The sequence below is a fragment of the Pogona vitticeps genome, chromosome 4, assembly GCF_051106095.1.
Source record: "Pogona vitticeps strain Pit_001003342236 chromosome 4, PviZW2.1, whole genome shotgun sequence".
Classification (NCBI taxonomy): Eukaryota; Metazoa; Chordata; class Lepidosauria; order Squamata; family Agamidae; genus Pogona; species Pogona vitticeps.
In genome coordinates this window covers 79,029,815-79,054,650 of record NC_135786.1, presented here as the reverse complement: position 1 = coordinate 79,054,650, position 24,836 = coordinate 79,029,815, and the positions used below count along the sequence as shown (strand labels likewise).

The following is a 24,836-nucleotide window of genomic DNA, read 5'->3' as shown; positions in this document are numbered from 1 at the left end:
GTTATTGCTCCTGGCCCCACGGTCCACTTCCTAAGTGTTTCTTAGCCTGTCCGTCTGCCATGATTCACCCTGAATCAATATATGCCCTGAACTGACACAGCATCTGGACTGTTTACTCTTGGTATTTCCTCTATTTCACTTTCTCACAGCCCTGGAAGTACTGAGGGGGGGGGGAGTCTTCAGTTTATTACTGGTCCTAATTTTGTCCAACGAATTGCCTCCAGAGAAACAGTTTGTTGTTGTTGCTGCTGCTATTATTGTTGTTGTTACATTGTACTTCTTATTTCTCAACACTGCTGGTGCATGGAGACAGACCAAAAGGTCAGGTCCTAAAAAAATGCATTTGAGATGCCATGTTTGCAAAATTTCATAAAGTAAATCAGCAGCTATTGGCAATTGTTTTAAATTGGTAAACAAAGATTTGAGAATGAGGCCAGTAGCTGAAAAGCTGAAATTAGTAAGGGGAAAAGAATAAACTGGTTTTGCTTCCATATTATTATTATTATTATTATTATTATTATTATTATTATTATTATTATTATTATTATTATTATTATTATTATTATTATTATTATTATTATTATTATTATTATTACTACTACTACTACTACTACTACTACTACTACTACTACTACTACTACTACTACTACTACTACTACTACTACTACTACTCCAAACTCATTAATTAGACTCACCTTTATATTGATTCCTGAGAACTCAGGGTGGCTAATGATAAACACACACACACACACACACGGTTCAAACTGCAAGTTACAAATATATAAAATCACAAATCATACTTGTTAAAAATTAGACATATCTAAAACCACAAATTAAAATATCTGTTAAAAATAGCAGCTAAAGCAAACTAAACACTTGCTGATTATACAAATGGTTGTACAAATAGATATGTTTTTAATGGGGATCTAAAAGACAAGTAGATCTCTGATAGAAGGGGGGAAAGTATGGTCATTCAGGGAGTATTTTCCCCCCCAGAGTTTTCATTTCCCCATCAACTGCTCAGTTCATAATTGGTGTCAACACACCCCAAAAGGGGAAAATTCCATTCTGTAATTGTGAGACTCCTGCACTGTTGTTTGCAACAGTGAAAAGCCCTTTGCTGACTTGCAGTCCTTGGCAAAGTATAATACAGTAACCTCTTCTTCACATAAGCCCTTGCTAGCATGCTTTGCCTGTCTTATCACATCTCCCAACCACCCAGATTTATCATTCTAGTAGAAAGTATGCTTTTTTTTAATCACATGCTTCCATAAGGAAAAAGAGTACAAGCATGTTCACCTGTGGCTCCTAATAGAGTCTTTTCCCCCTTTTCCCCTCTTCTAGACTGATCAATGGACAACAAGGGATTACTATTAAAAGCTATAGTTCAAGATCCTTTTTAAATTTCAACAATGTGACAGACGAGCATTTTGGCAACTATACGTGTGTCGCTTCCAACAAACTAGGCACAACCAATGCCAGCCTGCTTCTTAACCGTAAGTCAAGAAAGATTATGGAAAATATACATTTTGTGGGGTGCGTGGGGGTGTTTTTCCCTCTACCTTGAAGAACAAAAAACTGTAGGAGTACTGTTGATTCAGGATCTCCTCAGAAAGATACTAATTTATATACATTTCTCTGAACAATTCAATTGTTTTGTTTGACTAGAGCCATAAGCCTGTTTCCTGATTATCTAGTATGTTTGGGTGAACTGGAGCAGAGGCACTGTAGTTGCAAGAACATTGCATTTGACTTAACCCATGCCAGGATGGATGTGAATAACGGGGCTGGTTCATGCATGATATGGTTCTATAAGGTGATGATCTTCTGCGGATGACTAAATCTTGTGTCACAGTTCTTGGTGATGAAAAACCTCCTTGTGGTCCAGTGTCCATAGCAGCCAATGTTGAATTTAGTCAGAAAGAGCATCAAGTATCGAATGAAGTGAGAGAGGACTTGACCTACAGCACTGTTTTCATCAGTGCCTTATATAACAACTAGTTCAAGCCCCATGGAAATGCCAATTGAACGTTTGACTCTATTAGCAGTTATCTCTGGCTCAAAACAATATCCACATCAATGGTACAAACATTTGAAAGGCAATATCTGCTATTTGTAAGTGTCCTTTCAGATGTGACCTGTTTCTCACATCTGTATTATGTCTCAGCCATGAAAAGTCCAGGAGCAAGTATCTCTGGCTTATGCATTCTCTCCAACCACCAGTAGGGCCTAAGTGTGAATTTATTTGGACTGCGAAGCAAATAGTCTCTCATCCTTAGCGACATCAGTTAATGGGACCAGTTGTGAGATACAGAATTGAAGTGAGGGTTCACTATGGTCATATATTGGTACAGAACTTTGCATACAAGATTTTCCTATTTATTTTTGAGAATGTGTGTTTTCAGAGCTGTGGTAGTTTGCCATATCATATTCTGGGCATAATTCTTTAAGAATTCAATTAGCTAACAATAAGCAATTCACTGACATATTTTACTGAGTGTTACAATAAATAGAATCTGATGGAAAAATATTGCTCACTGTTATTTTCAAATAGACTTTGATTTCTTAATTAAAATGTGCATGAATAAATAAAAAGCTGATGATACATTAGGAAGATACAACAAATAATTGAGTGGTTGGAATAGTGTAATTAGAAAAGCTGCCAATATCAACTAAGGATACAGAGCCCCTGTTGGCCAACCATTGTTATTCCCCTGCAGAGCTACAATCAGTATATGAAGACATAGTGATTTTATCATGATTCTGTCACAAAGCTGTGTTATAACCCTAAAGCAACTGATTCTCTGAATGTACAAGGCAGCACACCTCAGCTCTGGCAAAATTCCCACCATCTCAGATTCCTTGTTAATTAGCTGCTTCTGTCTATGTTCCTTCAAATGATATTAATAGTGGTGGAAGAATTACAAAGGCTGTATCTTCTCAGCAACACTGAGTTTTAAAGAAGCAACAATGCAGTCTCAGGGCTGCTTCCAGTCTTATTTGCTCCCCTGGTTGAAACTGTTATGGTACAAGATCACCATCATTCCAAGCCAGCAACTTAGCAACATTGGTTTGTGAGGATCTGAGTGTACCTGCGTTTCTCTTACGCTGTACACTTTGCAACATTGGATTGTGTGTGAGGTTCTAAGCACATGCATGTTGTAAATGGACCACTGGCATACATTTCTCTGATACTAACATTTATTTTGTTGTAGTGTACTTCTATGAGCAATAAGATTTAGCACAATGGTGCATCCTTGTCAGTAAATTAACAGTTTGCCTCAAGACAGTTATAATACTCATTGTTGATAGAGCAAAGCCTGAAACTACAAGACTCAGAAATCATGAATTGCCATAAGGGCACTGACATGTACTTACCAATATCTGACAGAATTCCTGAGCAAACCTGCCACAAAATAGGAAAAATTTCGGTGTGGCCATGCCTTCTGCGCCCACACCACCCCCACTTCTGCAGGACAAAATCTAGTAAATGCATTTTATAGATCTACCAGAAAAATATTACAGCCATAATCTGAAAGGTGAATCTTGTCAGCCTAAGCCTGGGAACCTTTAACTTCAGTGCTATAATTCTCATTCATATGCAACATATTTACTTTGTATTAATATCCAATGAAAACATAAATTATTAACTGCCTATGAAAATGACATAAGCAATCAAAAACTAAGTCACTATTATGACTTAGTCACAAAAGCTTTTTTGTCTGTATAGATACAGTACTCTAGAACTTTAGAAGTTCCAGAAATAAGTTTTCAACTAATCCGGAATAATTTGTAGATGACTGTTTTTCTATAGAACTGCAAATTCCACCAGCTACAGAAACATTGCTATTGTTCACATATTCACATCTCAAAATATGAGAAGGTTGAGTCAAGACTCAACTTAAGTGACTCAACTTGGCTCACTGAAACCTCTGTCCCAACATATAAAGAGATTTATTTCAGTTTAGCTGGAAGAGGGTTAATACAGTATAACTAATCATATGACTAGATTGCTATGTAGATAAAATGAGCTTTCACTGATCCATGAGAATATCTAATTATCTGTTTAGCATGAGATTACTTGTTGTTCTTCCTCCTTTCCACAAGAAGTGGTGATGGCATCTGGCCTAGATGCCTTTAAAAGGGGAATTGGACAGATTTCTGGAGGAAAAGTCCATTGCAGGTTACAAGCTATGATGAGGATGTATAATCTCCAAACTTAGAAGGAAGATACCTCAAAATGCCAGATGCAGAGGAGGGGTATCAGGAGACAGCTATCTTGTTGTCTCGTGTGCTCCCAGAGGCATCTGGTGGGGCCACTGTGAGATACAGGAAGCTGGACTGGATGGGCCCTTGGCCTGATGCAGCAGGGCTCTTCTTATGGATGACACTAAGATTTCAAATGTGTAAAAAGGAAAAGTGGATATCTAATGATGAACACATGAAGGGAACAATTAGATAAAGGTCTAATATAGAATAATGTCCTTTGAGCAGAAGAGTTGATTAAAAAAAGGTGAGGGCAATGACTCTTATTTCAGAGAATTTACAATATGGCAGGAAAAAAGGCATGTTGTGTTAAGAAGACGGAAATTAAGTCTTGGAACTGAGTGTTCTTGCAGAAGCTTAGCCAGTGTCTAGTCATCAATACCAAGACAGCAGATGATCAAGTACTCTACATTAAGTATGCATCGGCCAACTGACATATGAAAATTAGGGATTTATAGTATGAAAGGGACCAATGAGGCCAGCACAGCTAATGTTTCTTTTCAAGAAAATGGAGGTCTAGAAGGCAGAATAGATGTGAAATCTTTCTTCAGCTTTTCTAGCTGAGTAGTGCCTTGTGAAGCCTGTGATGACACTGCCTGGAGCACTGATGGACAACCTGTGGCTGAGTAAATAGTCCGTCGTCAGCACAAATGAAAAACAAAACATCAACACTACCGACCATCTTGTGATGACAAGGTCACAATAACAAGTTGTTTGTGACAAATCATTCATCTAGTCTATTTCACACACACACACATACACACACACACACACACACACACACACACACACACACACGTGTATGTATGTATATTGTACAATAAATGTTTGTGTTTCCACTGAGATTCCACTTTTAATCCTATGGGTGAATAATAGTGGATGGTCCCATCCTGCCATCTAGGGGCTCACTTTAAGCATGTTGCTTTGTTTACATGGCAAGTTCTTCCCCCGCAGAAGAGGGGGAAATGCAGTCTTTTACCATAAGTAAAAGTGTGCATTTTATGATTCATTAAACCCATTATCCCAAGGGAACAAGCAGCATTATGGTACCAAGACCCAAAGACCCAAGATAAAAGACTCTTTTTTCACAGAGACAAAGAGAGAAGTTAAGTCTCATTTAAATATGCAAACTCTGCTTCTGAATTAGTACAGTGTCAAGTTAAATTTTTTTAAAAATATTAGAAAAGACTTCCCTAAAAATATCTCTGGAGGAAAACTGCTTGAGAAAACAAACTGACTTCAACTGTCTCTTAAACAATTTCACTTACTTTTCAACAGCAGGACAAAGGGAATTTTATTAAAATTTTCCTAAACAAATGTTCCTGATAATCAAATATTTAGCAAACAGAAAAAGAAATATTGAGCTGGATATCTAAAGATATAAATATTGTAATGGGAGTATCAGGGATTTTTATAATGCAGACAATTCCTGTTTGCTTGTCACAGGACAACATACGTTGTTGTTCAAAATAGTTCAAAATACTTTGGCTTGAGTCAAAATTGACCTTAGCTTCCACTCAGAGCACAGATGCTCCCTTCTCTGGGCTGATTTCCCAGCATGCGGCTTATTTCATATTTTGACTGCACCCACCTCTGCTACACCGGACTCTACAACACTGGACTCCATTAAGGAGGATTACCCCACCCTCAGGAATGGCTTTTCTTTAGGGACAAGAAGGTGAGAGTAAAGAAGGGGTAGAAAGGAGGAGTGCATTCTACACTGCTTCTATCCTTCAAAATCTAGGAGGTGGATCGTGTTATTCTGCAGTGGACAGGGGTTACACCCTTAATTTGGTTAGCCAATATGAGCCCTCCTATTTGACGGCATCAACCAAAGACTTTTATTTACTTTGGTGAAGAGAAAGATGTTTAGTAAAGACTTCCTTTGGAGGGAGGGCATGAAAGATGGTGTCTTTTACCACTGGTTTTGTGAATGAAAGAGGAAATGGTGTGTGTAAGGAAAGGAAATCAAGCCTGAAATTATCAGTCTATATTGAGAAGGCAACAAAGCAGAGAAGACAAAGAGGGCACATATCTTTACTTCTGTTGCACCCAGTAGCACCTAGTTACTTATGCAAGTGTGGTTGTACAGTTCATGCTTTTCCACAGGACTGGAATCCAGGATGGTTTCCTGGAAACCTGATTCTCGTCCAGTGAGAATTCTTTTTCAAGCTACGAGAGTCTGGTTTTGCTTAGTTTTTAAAAGACTGCAAATTGCCACTTTAGCATAGCAAAGGCAATTGAGCATGGCCATATTTTAAAGAGAACTCAGCTGTATATTCCAAAGTTTCTGTCATTGCAGAATGTTTGAACGTCATTAAGCATCTGTCACAGATTCATTTCAGTGCTGGATTAAGTGATCTGTTTGTATACCAATCATATGTTTTCAGCTCTTTGGGGATGAAAGGTGCTATAGAAATGTTGAGATATGGTAATAATGATGGTGAAATGTAAATACCATGTTGTCTTGAACATCTGCTTTAGTGGCATGAAGGAAATAGATAATATCTCTCTGTCCCGTTGCAATATTTTCTAACAAATTGAAATTGAGTTACTAAATAGAACTTTTTCACTGAATTAAAATTTAGTATGAACTTCAAGTTGCTTTGCAAGAATAGAACCGAAGGCAATTTCAGATGCTCCATATGTGGAGGCAGCATGCACATCTGTCTCAGGGGAAGAGAAAGGTATAGAAAGATACAGCCTGAAAAGAGGAAGATTGATTGGAAAGAAGGGTGAATAGTAGGTACTAGAGATGGGGACGACTCACCATTTTGGTGAGTCATCCTGCTTCGTGAGTCGTCAAAAGCTGATAACTCACAAAGCACAAAGTTGCCCCCATGAACCGATGAATAATGAATTTGTCGATTTGTGGGGGGTTACTAAAACACACACACACACACCGCCCCTGCCCCCCACTGCCACTGCCATCCCCCACTGCCATCCCCCACTGCCACACCACCACTGCCCCCTCCACCCCACCCCCACTGACACCCCCATACGAAGAAAAAAGGCCATCCTATGGCTTTTCCATTCTGCTACCGATAGGCAGCCAGCCACCCCCACAGTCTATGCCCCCCCTCTCCCTACCCTCCAGGTTTCAACTTACAATTACATCTTAGTTTAATTCTATGTTATTCAAGCTCTATCTCGTGACAAGCCATTTATATTATCCCATCGTTCAGTTGCCTTTTGTATTGGACAGTTTTTCAACACGTGAGGAGGGGTTTTAAAGCCAGTGTGACCTGTCTGGGTGCCCCTCCCTAAAGTACTGCTGGTCGCCCAAGTTTGGATGGCCAGCAGCCCTTCCCCCAGAACTCCTCTAGTGCAAGGGCACCTAGGAGGGAGGAGTTCCCTTCTGGGGTCTACCTGCATCTCAAACACCAAGCTGCAAACTGCGCCCCCCAAGCAGGCAGCATTGTGGACCCTCACTTCTATGTCATCAGGATACATGCAATGCAAAACTATGAAATGTATGGTTGGTGTGACTTCTTCTGACACAAGTGAGCTTCCAGAAGGGATGGGCATGCCAGAAGGTAATATACGACCATATCCTGGCATGTATGTCACTGCTTTATGACTGAATTACCAGGGACAATAAGGCCATGTTCAGCTTGCACTTTCTGTATTTTGATAGTTATATTTGCATTTGGGGATTCTTGTGCTGTTACATCAGAAGTTATGAGAGTAGTTTTGGGACCATCCTGTTCCCTCAATACTCCAGGCAGCGTGGTTGTCCACTATAGTCCAAAAAAGTAATTTTTCTGGTCTCTAAAGTTTGAGTATGTACAAAGTATATGAGACAACAAAGATGAGTGCCATCTCCAGTGAGAAAAGTATGTATCACCTCCAGAGTGATATATACTGGAGGTATATATAGCTCTGTATTCATTGCTGGGAAATGGAAGGAGGATAGTGCAGTTGCATTCACCCAACCATGGGTAATCAATTGGCCACCATGTGTGCAGCACTGTTGAAATAGGCAGGGCCCCAGTCTGATCCAGCAGAGCTTTTCTTATGCATCTACATTATAAAGAGCTGAATTTGCACTTAATTATCAGATATAACACAAAGATTTCCATAAATCTAGCTCATAATACCTTGACACAGCTGTATCATCCCATCATACCTTCGTCTTTCCTCATTTCTGTCTCTGAAAGAGCGTTTGGATGACGCTGGATTGGTACTTCTGGTGATGTTGGCATCAACATTCCCAGCTGATTCTTTGAAACAAATATCCGTAGGCTTTATTGTAAACAAAAAAAGGCAGATTAAAATAAACATCCTAATTAAGTCTCTGTGAACACAAAATCTAGTGGGGTGTAATTACACATGCAAAGTGAATGTGAGGTTCCAGTTGCCAAATAAGCCCTTAGCATCGTAAGGAATAAATATTATTTTGGTCTTCATAATGTGTGTTTCATATTGTATATGATCTATGTCCTATTGACATTTTCTGGAACCATAAACAAATTTAGGATTGAAGTAGAAGAACGGAAGTACATTGCTTTGGTGGGTGTTCTGGAGGAAGAGTTATCATGCACTGCCAAAAACACATTCTCTTGACATTGTTCAAACTTTTGGGAAGGTACTGATTTACTAACTCATTTTTCATGAAGCTTCTAGTCACTAGGCTTAAAAATAAATACAATTATTTAAATATTGCACATTCAGAAGAACCTGTACATATTGATAATTGGCTTATTTTCTTTTGTTTTCATTAAAATAATTCTATATGCCTTCTTGTAATTTTTTTCTTAAATTTTAATAAGATTCTAGAGCAGCATGGCTGGATCTACAGTAAAATGCTATTTTATGGATTTATCTCTCTCTTTTTCATATGCAGTCAAATCAGTTCTGACTTACGGCAACTCTTTTCAGGGTTTTCCAAGTAGAGAATACTCAGAAGTGGTTTATCCTTTCCTTCTTTGGGAGTAACTCTGGGAATGTGAAGCTCGCCCAAGGCCGCGAAGGCTGGCTTTAACTCACAGGAGACACAGTGGGGAATCAAACTCCCAGCAGGCTCCGCAGCCAGATACTAAGATTGAAAAACCCATTCTAAATGATAAGACTCATAATTTGTCTTTGTGGAGTGTAATTTATCTTTCCGACCATTTGTGTTGGCCATGTCAATAGTGATCCAGGTAATGGGGATCTTGTCTGCATTCTTCATGTTCATGGAGTCACAGGGATAATCCAGGAGTGGACCTCAGGCTAAGAGAGATATCCTTTGGCTGGAATGGCTGTTTTATTTTTTAACTGCATAAAAACAATTGTAGACTGAATGCTTGGAATTTCATGCATTATTCAAATATGCACAGATGCCCGGCTGGGCAAACTCTTGTGTACGAGAGAGGGACAGGTTATTTCCATGCCATAAAATATGGACATGCTGGTTCTCTTCATTCTGCCTTTGGTGATGGCCTGAATGCTGCTATCGCCTGTTACCGCCTCTTCAGCTGCTGAGAAAACAGTTCGTGAATGGAAACAGGAAAACAACATGCTTTTAGAAATCAGACTTTTCCTTTGGATGTAAAAATAAACAGAAATACAACTATAACAACAACCCACCATATTAACAAAAGGTTATGGCAGCAGTATTCAGTTTTGCAAGTGTATAGTCAGGTGCTTGTATCTGATATCAAATACAGTGGTGCCTCGCTTAGCGAGCGCTCTGTTTAGTGATGAAATCGCATAGCAATGAACTTTTTGTGATCGCAACAGCGATCGCTTTGCGATGTTCCCTATGGGGGAATTTTGCTTTGCAATGATCGGTTCCCTGCTCAGGGAACCGATCATCGCAAAGCCACCATTTTCGCACAGCTGATTGGCGGTTTCAAAATGGGGAAAAAACATGGCCGCCCGCTGTTTTCTGGGACAAATTCCTCACTTAAGAGGCATCAGAAATGGCTGCGCTATGGAGGATCTTCACTGAACGGTGAGTTTTAAGCCCATAGGAACGCATTAATCGCGTTTTAATGCGTTTCTATGGGCTTTTTTATTTCGCATTATGATGTTTTCGTTCAATAGCAATTTCGCTGGAACGAATTAACATCGCAGTGCGAGGCACCACTGTAATGACTTGGCATAATGCTTTCTTAATATCCTTTTCATATTATATCACTTGCTCACTCAAAGTGTATTGTTCGTTATTACCTCACCCCTCCTGCTTGTTTATATTTGTGCAGACCTAGAAGGGTGGCATGACCATTCCTAAGAAGATCCATGGTCATGTGGTGGGGGGCTGTAGTTTCATTTCCCCCCCCCCCAATCATTTCCATTATTTAAGCACTGGTTTCAAACTTACATGTTTCGTTGATGGAAAAGAAATATTTAGATCATTTTATTGGTTTGTTTTATCATGAAACGCAAAGGGGTTTTTGTTATCGGCTCAGACATTGAATTTAACGTCTGGCTCTCTGGCAGATTTTGCAAGGCTTTAACTCAGTAGCACTACTGTGCTGGCCCTTTTGTCATCTCTACAAAAGAAATGTGGCCTCTGGGGAAATTTAGTTTATGCTCATGCTTTGACTTCTGTGTCAGCCAATAGCTTACAAAAGCCATCAAGCTTTCTTTCCTAGCTCTGTTCATTTCACAAAATGCTACCCCCAAAAAAGCAACTCACAGTAATATCTGACTGCTATTTTATATGACAGGAGCGCTGGATTTCTTGAAACTTCTTTTCTTGCATGAGGTAAAGTCATGAACCCAAAGTTGTAATTATAATTTGTTTTCCTTGGGATCCAGCGTCAAATGCGGAGTACTGTGAAGAGGGTAGGTTTTGGTCTAGACAACGTTAAAACATTGAACAGTGTTTGTTTTGAAACCTGATGTTCAAATAGCATTGATTCTTTTTCCATGGGGCAAAGAAGAAAGTACAGAGAATTCACAGCATCTAATAACGATTGATATTTAGATAGACTCCCCTCGAGTGCCCCAAATGTTTTGCAGGTATCATTTCAGCAGACTCTGAAACAAGACAGTTTTATTGATTCCATATTACAGAGGAGAGGCTGAAACCTGAGAGATTGGGATTTGCTTATAGCCAGCCAGTGAGCCTATGGCTAAATGGAGGTTTGAGCTGGAAACCTCCTCGCTTGCAGTCCTGTCTACATGGCTACACAAACTCCCATTCCACCTCAGCTTGTTGGGACAATGATTGATGCTTGCATGGTGGCCATTCGGTATGTTTTTGTCCGCAGAGACCCTACTTTTCTTTTTCCAAACTCTAAAGTTAGCTGAGAGCAGAGCTTGGAAAAGTGACGACTCCAATGTGCATTCTGGAAATTACATTCCCAAAATGGATTTTTATTTGATTGATTGATTGATTGATTGATTGATTGATTGATTGATTGATTGATTGATTGATTGATTGATTGATTGATTGATTGATTGGATTTCTATCCTACCCAGCTAGACCAAAGGTCTACTCTGGGCAGTTTACAAATTTAAAAACAATAAAACCAAAAAAATATATTATAGGTCCAAGATGGTAAAGTATAAGAAATTAAGACATGGCAGGAGGGAAAGCCTGCCCAAGTAGCCAGGTTTTAAATCTATTCTTGAAAACACCCAGAGAGGCAGATCTCCACTGGCAAGGTGTTCTAAAGGCAAGAGGGCCACTGCCGAGAAGGCCCTATTCCTTGTCCTTTCCCTCTGGACCTCTCTCAGCATTAGGCCCCTCAGCTGCCCGGCCTGGCTGGAACGAGTGACTCTGGCAGAACTGGGTGGGAGAAGGTGCTCTGCCAGATATCGAGGTCCTAAATCGTTTGGGCTTTATATGTAATCGCAAGAACTGTGAAATCAATGCAGAAATGAATGGACAGCCAATGCAAGGCCGCCAGTGTGGGGGAAATATGTTGGTACCTTTTCACCCCTGTAAGAAGTCGGGCCACCGCATTTTGTACCATCTGAGGTTTCTGCATCAGTCTCAAAGGGAGCCCCACATAGAGCACCTTAATCTTGAGACTACGAGCGCATGGACTAAAGTGGTGAGCACCCCCACATCAAGATAGGGATGCAGCTGGGCAATCCACCAAAGGTGGAAATGTGTGGAATGGACCACTGACGACACCTGGGTCTCCCTGGTGAGCACCAGGTCCAGATGTACATCCAAACTGCGAACCTCACTCTTGCTGGTAAGAGTCACCCCCCCCCCCAAGGAAAGTTAGTTTCCCAGATGACTGATGTCTGGGACACCCACCGGAAAGACCTCTGCCTTGCCTGGATTCAGCCTCAGTCCATTCACCTGCATCCATTGCTGAACAGCCCCCAAGCAGCGCTCAAGGGACGAAACAGCATCCACTGTTGTTGGAAAAAAGGAGATGTAGAGCTGAGTATCATCACCGTACTGATGACACGAAGCCCCACATTCCCTGATGACCCCTCCCAGCGGCCTCATGTAGATGTCAAATAGCACTGGAGAGATAATTGAGCCCTGCGGAACCCCACAATTGAGGCTCCACGGGACCGAGGAACTCTCTCCAATCTGCACTCTCTGGGGACGGTCCTCCAAGAAGGAACACAACCAGGCAAGAGCTTTTTCCAAGCTGTGGCCAAGAACGTATATTAATAATATCAATTATTAATGAAACTCCTAACCAGTCATTAAGGAAGCATGTGAGGCCCTACGTGTGTCTAAAACAATCATGTTGGTCCAGCCCCTTCTGCCATTACACTGCAGATGGAACTGCCTGAAGCACAGGAGGCTGATGTACACAGGTAGCTTCTCCATGTGATCCAGAAACCGGATTCTGGGAAGGCTGGTACTCTTTTGAAGAGGCAGCCTGGGGCTGGCTGCTCTTCAAACAGTCATGTTTCGGTGTTCAGTGTGATGATGGAGGAGTCAAGGCTAGTGTATATCCTATGACATATGTGGGTGTGTCATGAGTGGATAGGGTTTCCATGGCAGCGCACTGACAGAGGCCTAATCAAAATTCTAATTTTATCTAGTGTTTTACACACTCCATAAAAAGTGTGACCCTTCTCATAATTTTCCAAGGGGATTACACACCTCCTCACACATTCAGGCCCTGTGCCCGTTAATTAGGTCCCCCCATGTAACAGTACTGTTCTAGAAAGAAAGGAAATATTGTATGCGTGTGAATAATACTAGAGTCAATTTGATCTGTGAATGAACTCATTCTGAAATGCTAGTACCACCACTGTCATCTCCAATCAGAATGCCACTTACTGGGGATAGTAGGGAATGAATATGAATGCTTTTTTGTCTGCTCATATACATGTTTTCATATAAAAATTGTAATGATATCACTGAAGGTCAATTCTGAGCAGAGCTTTGAAATTCTTTTTCTCCTTCATATGTAATGTTCAAATATTGGTGAGGGTGGATTTCTCCTGTGCTAATTAAATCACCCCCATTAGCTCAGGCATAAATCTTGTTCTATCCTGTTGTTATATTAGTAATTTTAGGGTAGCCTGAGCCCTTCCTTTTTATGCATTCAAATTGACTTTGCAATCTATCCTTAGCAGTCTAAGATGTTTGCTACTGGAGAGTAGGAATGGGATTTTTGGATTTGGAACTACAAATACCATAATTTTCCATTCTGAGATTTCTACCTATTTTATAGACACTCAACAAAAAAACAAAATATTGTACACCTGGGAGAAAGACTAAAATTGGAAGGCTTTGAGGCTTCATTAGATCTAGGTAAAGGTAAAGGTTCCCCTTGACATTTTTAGTTAGTCATGTTTGACTCTAGGTGGTGGTGCACATCCCCATTTCCAAGCAGTAGAGCCAGAGTTTGTCCTAAAACAGTTTCCATTGTCACATGGCCAGCATGGCTATAGACAGAACACTGTTTACCTTCCCACCAAGATGGTACCTATTTATCTACTCACATTTGCATGCTTTCGAACTGCTAGGTTGGCGAGGAGCTGGGATGAAGTGACGGGAGCTCACTCCGTCACGTGGATTCGATCCTACGACTGCTGGTCTTCTGACCATGCAGCACACAAAGGCTTCTGTGGTTTAGCCTGCAGCACCACCACGTCCCCATTAGACCTAGCTTGACTCAAACTTCCTGTTCCTGCCCTGATGCTAGCTGGGATCTTTTTTTCTGAGCAGGAAGCTTGGGCATAGCTAAGGCTAGCTAAGAAGTTAGATAAATAACAAGACAAAATTATCCTTGGTTGTATATACTCACAGATGTTCATTTGTATCTGAGGTGAGAAACTCCTGGAAGTTATTTACAGAACAATTCTATACTTGTCTATTCAGAAATAAGTCCCACTGAAGTCACTGGGGCTTAATCCTAGGTATCAGCTAATAGGACTGTAGGATTATTTTCTTAAAAGTGAGAAGGCTTTTTATCCCCCAGTGAGTTCAAAACATTTGCAGTAATTGACCTCTAAACTGAGTCATGAATGGAGGGAAAGTTATGTGAAAAAAAAGTCATGCATTTAAAGATCTAAAGCCTTTCTAAAAATGACAATCCAGGAAAATGTTTGCCTACTCATCATGTTATCACATTAAACCAACAAGCATAAAACCTCTGGGAATCCTGACAGTATTTCTGCAGTAACTAAGGATATAGAACAACCAGTTGCTCCAAAGTGAAATAAAAACCAGTGGGTGCTAGAGATAAGATGCTAACAAGTGCTTTTGCACTTGAGGCATTTAGAGGTAAAGGCATACTGTAGTATGATTTATTTTTCTGATAATGTAGTTCTTTTCCAGGGAATTGGGTGCAGGATCCTGGATTTATTTATAATCATATCCTGAAATGTCATTTGAAGAGTGTATATCTGCTGCATAGTTCAGTGGCTTAGGCATGTGGCCGGTGAGCCAGAGGTTGGGAGTTCGATTCCACACTGTGCCTCCTTGACAGGTTGGACTCAATGGTCCATAGGGTCTTTTTCAACTCTGCAGTTCCAAGATGATGATGATGATGATGATGATAGCATTACAAGACCAACTGAGGGGAACAACTACATCGGAAAGCCTAATTGGATCAATTTGGCTTTCTTGATTTGATGTGTAACCTGTATTGCATTTGAAATCACAGCCAGTGCTCACACAGGGCTGCGGATTGATTTGAGGGTTCACTGTTCATACCGAGTATGATGTGATTCACATTTCAGCCCGCAGCCTACCGTCTTTCCTTCTTGAAATCCCCCCCCCCCCAAAATATAAATGAGTGGGAGGCAGACATGACAAAATTGCTTCATGGGCCAAGAGGACATAAGATAATATTTTAATTTTTTTGTTTTAAATAATACATTTGGGACTCTGGGTGTACAATGCCTGTAGGTTGCACTTCACCAATCCCAGCATTCCCAGGGAGACTGTTCTGGATACTGACCACAGTTTCCAGATCTATTAGTGAGCGTCCCTATACTTGCCACCTAAATGGGGCCAGGTAGGCAGATACAAGACGTACAGTAGAGGACACTCCAGCTGAGGAGAGTCTTTTGTACCTGCCTTGCATTTCAGGACATGAATGGTTTTGTTGCATGCATTTATTCTTATGTGAGAGCCAAAAAAAATCTGGTTAAAACTGCTCATTATTATGCACAACATTACGAGATAGGCATGAAAGTCTTTACATTTTGTGGTGATTAGAAAAGGAAAGATGGAGGCAACTTCACACCAGTTGTGAGCTTTAAAAGGGAAGAAAGAGTTCATTGACATCCTGTCCTGGGCTTGATGAAGAGACAACAAAACTGCAAAATGAGACAGGCTGAGAATAGGAGTAAACATTTTGCTAAGGAAGGAAGGAAGGAAGGAAGGAAGGAAGGAAGGAAGGAAGGAAGGAAGGAAGGAAGGAAGGAAGGAAGGAAGGAAGGAAGGAAGGGAGGGAGGGAGGGAGGGAGGGAGGGTGGGTGCGTGGGTGGGTGGGTCTTGGAATGGATTGCAGGTCTTTATCCTTTCAACACAAAATCATGCTACCTGACTGCATTCTTCCTAGGAAAATAGAAAAGCCTCAAAATTCAAAAGATAGTACACTAATAGCATTGATATCCTATTTTTTTTAAATGTTTGGGGTTTGGGAATTCAATCCAAGATCCCAGAGGAGATGGTCCTTTCCTGGTTATTTGACTCAAGGAGCAATATTTAACTATGTGACGGAGCTGTGGCTCTGTTAGCATTCCCCCCCCCCCTAATTTTTAAAAGAGAATGCCCTACACTCATTCCACAAATGAAATTTCATTCGAAGAGATTATTCTTTTCAGCTTTGAATGTAACTGTGCATTGCAGTAGCCTTTGTCATCTTCACTGGGAGCAATTAGGATTTCCCATCATCTCAGTGGTGCTGTTTTCTTGCTTTGCTTAGCCTTCTGATGCAGAGGAAGCCTAACGGGCAATTTGAGGAGTTCTGATTAAGAGTAAATGATGAAAGGCAAGCAGCTTACAAGGGCTGGGAAGAACTGTGTGATGGTTTGGAACTCTAATGAACAACTTGCTGTGGAACTAAATAAAATCCACCCTCACTCCAAAGTCTGCTGATAAGTTTCAGCTCTGATAATCCTCTTGCTGAGTTAAAAACGAATAGGCAAGGCTGTTTCTCCTTCATCACATTATAATAAATAAATAGGTGCTGTATATTATGTCTTTTAAGGCACATTGATATTGATTAAACTGCAAAGTCCATTTTAATTTAAATACTATATTTGCCTTTTTTTTATTTTCCTACTGTTGAAAAGCATTGCCTCCCGAAGGCAAAACACTAGCATTTTTAAACAATTAAATACTGATCAACATATTTTATTTATTTATTTATTTATTTATTTATTTATTTATTTATTGGACTTATATACCGCCCCATAGCGCTACAAGCACTCTCCGGGCGGTTTACAATTTTAATTATAAAGGCTACACATTGCCCCCCCAGCAAGCTGGGTACTCATTTTACCGACCTCGGAAGGATGGAAGGCTGAGTCAACCTTGAGCCGGCTACCTGGGATTTGAACCCCAGGTCGTGAGCACAGTTTTAGCTGCAGTACAGCGTTTTAACCACTGCGCCACATAGAGCTCTTAAAATCTGCCATTGTGTAGTCTTATGTTCTACATGCCTTAGAGCAAGACTGGGAATCCCACAGACCATATGCCTCCCCCACCTGTTTCTGTGGCCTTCAGATGGCCTCTGACCCTGGTGACCAGAATCATTCCACTTGCAGAAAACAATTCTGGGAAAAACTGAAAATTGGTACTCTTGAAGTCTTCAAAACAAAACAAAACAAAAAACTACTCTTCATCTTCAAACCAGTTTTCCATGACTTGCTTTACTCCCAGGCTCCCAATAGCATGTTTTAAGAAACCTGGCATGGGTTTACAATCATTTCTGGTTTTCTGGCCCTGGAGTAGCCTACAATGGGTCTCTCTGCGAAAATTGGCCCCTGGCTTCCATGGGTTATCCGCGACTGCCTTAGAGACAGCTTTGTCTATTTTCATCATTCTAAACCATAGAGAAATTTTAGTCTGTTTCTCCATGTTAGCTGAAAAAGGAGGGTCAGGAAAAAAAGAGGGGGTAGACAAAATATTGTGGCACTTTAAAGGTAAAGGTTCCCCTTGACAATTTTTGTCCAGTTGTGTTCGACTCTAGGGGGCGGTGCTCATCCCCGTTTCCAAGCCATAGAGCCAACGTTTTTGTCCGAAGACAATCTTCCGTGGTCACATGGCCAGTGCGACTTAGACACGGAACGCTGTTACCTTCCCACCGAGGTGGTCCCTATTTATCTACTTGCATTTGCATGCTTTCGAACCACTAGGTTGGCGGGAGCTGGGACAGGCGACGGGTGCTCACTCTGTCGCGTGGATTCGATCTTACGACTGCTGGTCTTCTGACCCTGCAGCACAGGCTCCTGCGGTTTAACCCGCAGCGCCAAATTAGTTTCATACTATGCCATCAATATTTAACAACTCTTAGCATTTCTTTGCCAGCCAAACATGTCTGAACTGCATTACAGCAACACACTCCATGTGGGGCTGTCTTTAAGATGGTTGAGAAACTTCAGCTGGTGCAAAAGGTTGCAGCCAGGCCATGGACCATATAATGTCCGTGTTATAGTAGCTTCACTGGCTGCCAGTTTGTTTCTGAGTCCAATTAGAAGTGCTAGTTATGACCTATAAAGCTTTTACATGGCTTGGGTCCAGGCTATGTGGATGATTATATCTTCCATATAATCCTCCTAAAATTTTAAGATTTTCCAGGGAGATTCATCACTCAGTTCCATTACCTTTACAAGTATGTTTGAGAAAGTATGTATGGAATGCCCTCCCTCACAAGGCTCGCTGTCTTTTTCCTATCCATTCAGCAAGTGAAAACTTATACAGTATTTAAACAGTCTCTTAGTATCTCATTTTAACACGGTTAGATACTCTACACATGATATTCTTATACAGTGGTGCCCCGTATAGCGAGGTTAATCCGTTCCGGATTAACCTTCGCTATACGAAAACATCGCTGTGCGGGGCAGGAAAACCTATTGGAACGCATTAAACTTAGTTTAATGCGTTCCAATAAGTGTGTAAACTTACCCCCTCCAGCGATGTTTTCGCTCCGGCGGCCATTTTGGAGCCGCCGATCAGCTGATCGGAGGCTCCAAAATGGCCGCCGGATGACCCGAAATGGCCCCTATCAGCGTTTTCGTGCCCTCCCCTTGCTTAGGGAGGTCGCGAAAACGCTGATAGGGGCCATTTCGGGTCATGCGGCGGCCATTTTGGAGCCGCCGATCAGCTGTTCGGCGGCTCCAAAATGGCCGCCGGAGCCCCAATCGTCGCAAAGCGAGTGCGGTGATTGGGGCTGATCCGTATAGCGATCCCCAAAAAGGGATCGCTATATGGATTTTTCGTTAAACGGTGCACTCGTTAAGCGAGGCACCACTGTATAGCCTTTTTAAATGCCTTTTAAAAGTTTGTATGTTTTGATTTCTTTTTCAGATGCATGTTCAATAGCTTTGTAATTGCTGAAGCATTTTGTTCTGATTTCCGGGTTCACCCTAGGTATGACCTGCAATTTTACATAGTGATAATGTATTTGCACTGGTCTCAGAGGGGCAGTGGACATTGACCCGGTGCATCTTCCACCTCATTCCCAGTCTTGCCATCTTGTACTGGGAGCAACAGAAGGGATTGGCTGGGTTTTTCCCCCAGGCTGCTCTTGACAGTAATGGGACATAACTGTACCAGCACCAGAACTGATTAGCTGACAGGGCCTCTCTGGAAGAACTCAGCAAGTTTAGAATTGGCAGATCACAAACCCTACCTAAAATATAATCCACCCTATCTAAGATATAATCCTTTAGTCGGGAGGGGGCTGTTTCATGCTGCCCTTGATATGAGATCTGCAGGTGGCAACTTCTTGCCTTCCCAGGAGATTGTGACTGAGCACAAAAATGCCATCCCTTCTCTTCTGGGAAACATATATGGAAAAAACAGTTTCTATGTGGTTAAAGCAGCCATAATTCTCTCAGCAGAAGGAGTGACTGATGAGTATAACTAAGAACAAATACTGTATAAATAAAAAAATGCATTCATAAATAAAGTAAGGCCATCTTTCGCGGTCTTTCTCTGGATATCCAGTAGTTAGTGACAAAGGAGATGGCCTTTTTAGTGGTGGCTTCTAGCTTAGGAGTCCTATTCCCTGGAAAGTCCACCCGACACCTTCTCTGCTGTCAGTGTGTGCATGGCAAGAGACTTTTTAAAAAATTCTCTAAGCTCAGTCTAACATCTAAAAATTTCAATGCCCAGTGATTCTAGTTATGCTCCCACATTTATCTACCACATTTACATTTTGTGTTGGCAGTCTTTCCTGCATTTAACTTGGCAATCTGCACTGGAAAAATAAAACTTTTTTATTGAGGAAAGAGGAAGCAAGAGAAGAAGGGAGTAAAGGAGCCTTCCCTTAAGCAGTCTTCAAAGGTCTGAAATAGAGATGTTAAATATAATTTTGCTACTTACTTGGCATTATTCAAAAAAAGAAACATTAATGCTTTTCTGCACTATTTTCCTGGAGAAAAGCAATGCTAAATAAAGCAAAAGAAAAATGGCTATAAGTTAATCCTGATAGTATGACCAGTCCAGTATTGGAATGTTTTTCGTAGTAAAGAACTTGATCTTATATTTTATTGCCAAAAGCTCTGCTCTTCTACTATGTATTTAGTTTGCCTTTATGGAACAATTTCATGGGATGAGGTGGAAGACCCTGCTTGTTATAATTTTGAGCTGCATTTATGACAACATAACAGCATTTTGGAAGAAGTTGGATCCAAGAGGATACAAATGTTTTCTCCTGCATTGTTGGTACAATTTTACAGCTATAATATCTTCTTAATGAATTTGTTTTTCTCAGAAATGTATCTGGCTTATGAATTTTACCATGAAGCCTATTTCACTATGCAATTTATACAAATTTGTAACGACTCATTTGAGGGACATTGACAGTAGAGTTCAATTCATCATGCATCAGTAGCATAGTCATTACACAGTAATTATCAAAGAACTTATGTGCAAATGGCTATAGTGGCCTCAACATGCACACAGCATGAAAAAAGGTAAATTACCTTTGTGTTACATTTAATTCACAAAATACTTTTATTTTCACACGTAGTCAGTATACAATGCAGAAAATTTCATTAAATTTTTATTTAAAAATTTTCCTCCCCTTTCTCCTGAAAAAGGACCCAAGAGCAGCTTACATAATTAAAAGATAATAGTAAAGCTAACCACAGTGCGTATCTAAGGATCAAACAAATACCATGCAAAAACTATAAGCAATACCAAAATACATTTAAAGCAGTAAGGTTCAACAATCCATTTAAAACCTGCACTCAGGCTGCTAATCACTCAGGGAAAGCCTATCTGAAGAGAAAGGTCTTCACCTGCTTGCAGAAGGACTGACATGGCATGGAGAATATAGGATCTGAAGTGCAAACCTTTTGTTGAGTGTAGTATTTTAAATGTTCAATTTACTCCTAAATTTTAGAAACTAAAAAAATCCTACTTATCTATTAACAAATGCAGCAAAATTGTATACCATGTAAACAGGTATATTAGAGATAGAAAATCTGAAACCTTCAACCTAGTTCCACAGAGTCCTAATTTGATATGGCCCCAAAGATGGGGAGAATGAGGGATAGGAAACATGCAAACCACTGATTCTGCAGTGGTGCCAGGCCTACCCACTTCTGGTAGTAGTTCTGCCAAAAGCCATCATAGACTTCCAGCATATTACCTGTGAGGGAATGTACCACCCAACACAAATAAGTTACAGTAATTGCACAGGCCTGGAAAATCGGTGTCTTCCTTCAATGTTGGTTGCACTCTGTATCACTAATATGAGCCTTCTCAGCTTTTAAAATCTTCTGGAGAGGCCCTTCTCTCAGTCTCCATGGCCATCTTTTCCAGTTCTAAATTCCTATCCATTTCTCTCTGTCTCATTTCTAGCTGTCTTTCCTCAGATCTGGCCTGTAGCTCCATTTGTTTCAATCTGAATTCCCATTCCTGTGCTTGTTCCAGTTTCCATTTTCTGAATTCTATAGAGTCCTCCTCCCTTGAGGTCTCTCAGGTAACGTTCACCTTCCCGATCTCGCTTGGAGAGGGCCTTCTCAGTGGGTGCTCCCAAGCTGTGAAATGTAGTGCCCTGAGAAGCCAGGTTTTGCCTCTTGTCCTTCCAGCATCAAGCAAAGAACTTCCTCTTGCAAGCTTTTAAGTACTAAGTTATCTCAGGAATGCTGGTTTTCATATTACAGGTTATTGAATGTTTTGGAATTGTTTTTAAACTTGATTTTTTAATCTTAATATGCTTTAAATTGTTTCTTAAATATGATGTTTTTACAGCATTTTTTAAAATTAATAATCTGTTGTTTTATCTGTTGTGAGCCACCTTGGTTCTCCTGTGGGGAGAAAGGTGACCTACATACGTACATACATACATAAAAACCTTTGAGACAATAGATGGGGTGGAAAATTGTGTTGGTGCCCCAGCTGATGTCTATAGTATCTTTTTTCTTCCACATTCTTTCTTTCCCAGCCAGGGCTGTTTTGTAGGATTTCTAAAGACTCGTATCTGCATCTGTTGCTACTGAGGAAGTGGCTCTTTTTTTCTGGTGTATTATATCAGCCTTCTTTTCTACCTGAGATTCTGAGACTTGTGTTCAAATTCCGGTTCCCCATAACTGAAAGATGTTCAGCGAAGCAACTGCAGTTTGCCCCAGGGCAGGTGCTTTGCCTTGAAGGAAAGGAAGGAACAGCCTGTAGAGACAGCTGCTGATAAAGTGGGAAGGGATATTCCCATTAATGCTTCTTTTTCCACCATGAATCTTGAGCATCCCTGCTAGTAGCTCTGAAAAAAAAACCAAAGAAAGCATATTCATGGATACATCTTTTGTGTTATTTGGTTTTCTTTCTCCAGTCATTTTGTTGCATACTTAGGGTGCCATCAGTGAGAAAAGTACATATCTGATTGCACCTGAAAGGAACACTTTTCTGGAATCAAACGTCTTTAAAGTAACCCTTCCTTCCCTCAGGGAATTGCTCCCACCTGGCCCCTAAAATAGTAGTCCTACTGCTAGACCAAAAATGCCCAGCTTGTTCATTGATCAGGGGTGTGCTGGAACATTATGCCCCATAAGCTGTATGATTGTCAAGAAATAGTTTGCACTGGCCCACACCACAGGCTTACGCCTTTAGTTAATTTAATGCTACCAAATGGTTTAGGGGCCATTACTGGATATGCAAACACATCAGAGAACAGTAAGAGGATAACATGGTGCTCTCTTTTCATATAATCCTTTAAAATATATTTTAAACCATCTAAATTTCCTGAACAGAATTTCTCTGTGGTTTGATTCACAGTAAGTCTTCTTTATTAGAAGGAACGTTTCAACTTAAGGAGAAAACCAAGTACAAAGTATGGAAATGTGGGTAGAATTTAAGCATGCCTATTTCTTTTAAGTAATTGCATTGAGCTTTACAAGCATTGGATCCTTATATGCTACACTGTTTTTATAATTCACATAACATTTGAATATGCCTATAGTATTTTCTTTTTACATTGGAAGAGAGGAAACTCTTATATCCATTAGATATATGAGGAGCAAAATTATCCAGGAAAATGGAAAGATACCGGTCACCCTTAGTCCATGACCAACCTTGGATTACTCTTGTTTGTGTTGATATTCTATGTGCATAGACAAAAGTGGCATGAAATTGGCAACATAGGCTACAAAAATGTCTATAATATTGACTATGTTGCTTGTATTGACAACCAAAGTTTTTTATTCACTTCTGACTATGCATTGCATCCTCAAAGTTATACAGTTATGTAAACATTGCAATAAATTTTTAAGTGGTATAACAATAGATTTTATGCTGTTTTTCATTTAAGATATGCTATGCTCTTTTTCATTTAAGATAAACATCAATAGAAGACAAGACACTATCTGAATGGGGTAGTGAAGTATAGAGAAATTGTAGAAAGTTAGAAACAGGTATAAGATGAAATATGAATGAAGCAGTAATTAATTTCTGTTGGAAGATGAAAGAATTTTGTGCAAAAAGTATTTCTGTAGCAAGAATTAGCAAAGTGAATATGAATGAGGCCTGGTGAGGAGTGACAGGGTTTCCTGATTCACCCCAAAGCTGCTGGATTCTATTGCCAAGGTTGTAAAGGCCGTAGATCCTTTCCCCAAGCTGTTCAGTCCAGCAGATCCATGTGTTTTCGGTTCCAGCTTTGTAAATAGTTGTGGGATGTCTAGTACTGTATTGCCAATCTAGAAACCAGGGGTAGATTGCACCAGCCATGGGATACCTGAAACTCCAGCAGTAACAGCAACAGCTTTCCACTTTTCTGGCTTCCGAACAAATTTCTAGCAAGGTGGATACCACCTTCCCATCCACTAGCTGCATTTCTGCTTGGTGGTGGAGGCCACTGGAAAAGGATATACAGTACTGTATCAGTCTCACAAAATTAGTTGTTGCCAACAATTATGCCTGTCTTAACTTATGGAGACAGCCTGGTGAGAGACTGATGATTGCTTTGAGGTTCTGCACCTTAATTGCGAGACTATTTGTTTTTACTGAGGTTTTTTTTTGCAGTTTGAGCAAAATGGGTCTTATCACAGTTTGCATACACACACACACACACACACAGAGAGAGAGAGAGAGAGAGAGAGAGAGAGAGAGAGAACAAATATAAAAGAACCAACCAATCAGAAAGATGGAGATCATTCTTGCAACAAGACCACAGCTACGATAAGTTTGTGCAACAGCTACAGCTTTCATAATCCATGAAATTTGCACAAAATCTTTCTAGCAAGTGCAAGAGCTCTTAGTGGTAACAGGAGAAAATATCTCCATCTTATAGGCAAGAAGAAAAATCTCAGCACTTTTTATCTTCATGCATATGAATAGGTCTAGCAAGGATTTACATCCTTAGTGGAGAAGCACCGACATGCCATCCTGCTCCTATCCAGCCATCAACATCAGTGTTTGTGGGGAAGAGGAGTATACTCATTGAATATATCACAACTCTGATTTATATGTTCATCTTCCTGCAAAACAGTTATCCCATACATATGGATTTAGAGAATGACCTCTGAGAACAAGG

General features: G+C 40.5%; 1 protein-coding gene across 3 annotated transcripts in view; it reads left to right on the top strand.

Annotated features, from left to right (window-relative positions):
- The window catches only part of NEGR1 (neuronal growth regulator 1), a 600,158-nt gene that overhangs the window by 478,892 nt on the left and 96,430 nt on the right, over positions 1 to 24,836 (top strand). For 2 of the 3 annotated variants that reach the window (XM_020795257.3, XM_020795256.3), the window contains exon 6: positions 1,345 to 1,496. The exons of the other annotated variant lie outside the window; for it this stretch is intronic. In XM_020795257.3, the coding sequence (XP_020650916.1) occupies positions 1,345 to 1,496 (152 nt within the window). The remainder of the gene's footprint in view (positions 1 to 1,344; positions 1,497 to 24,836) is intronic. 3 annotated transcript variants of the gene reach the window in all.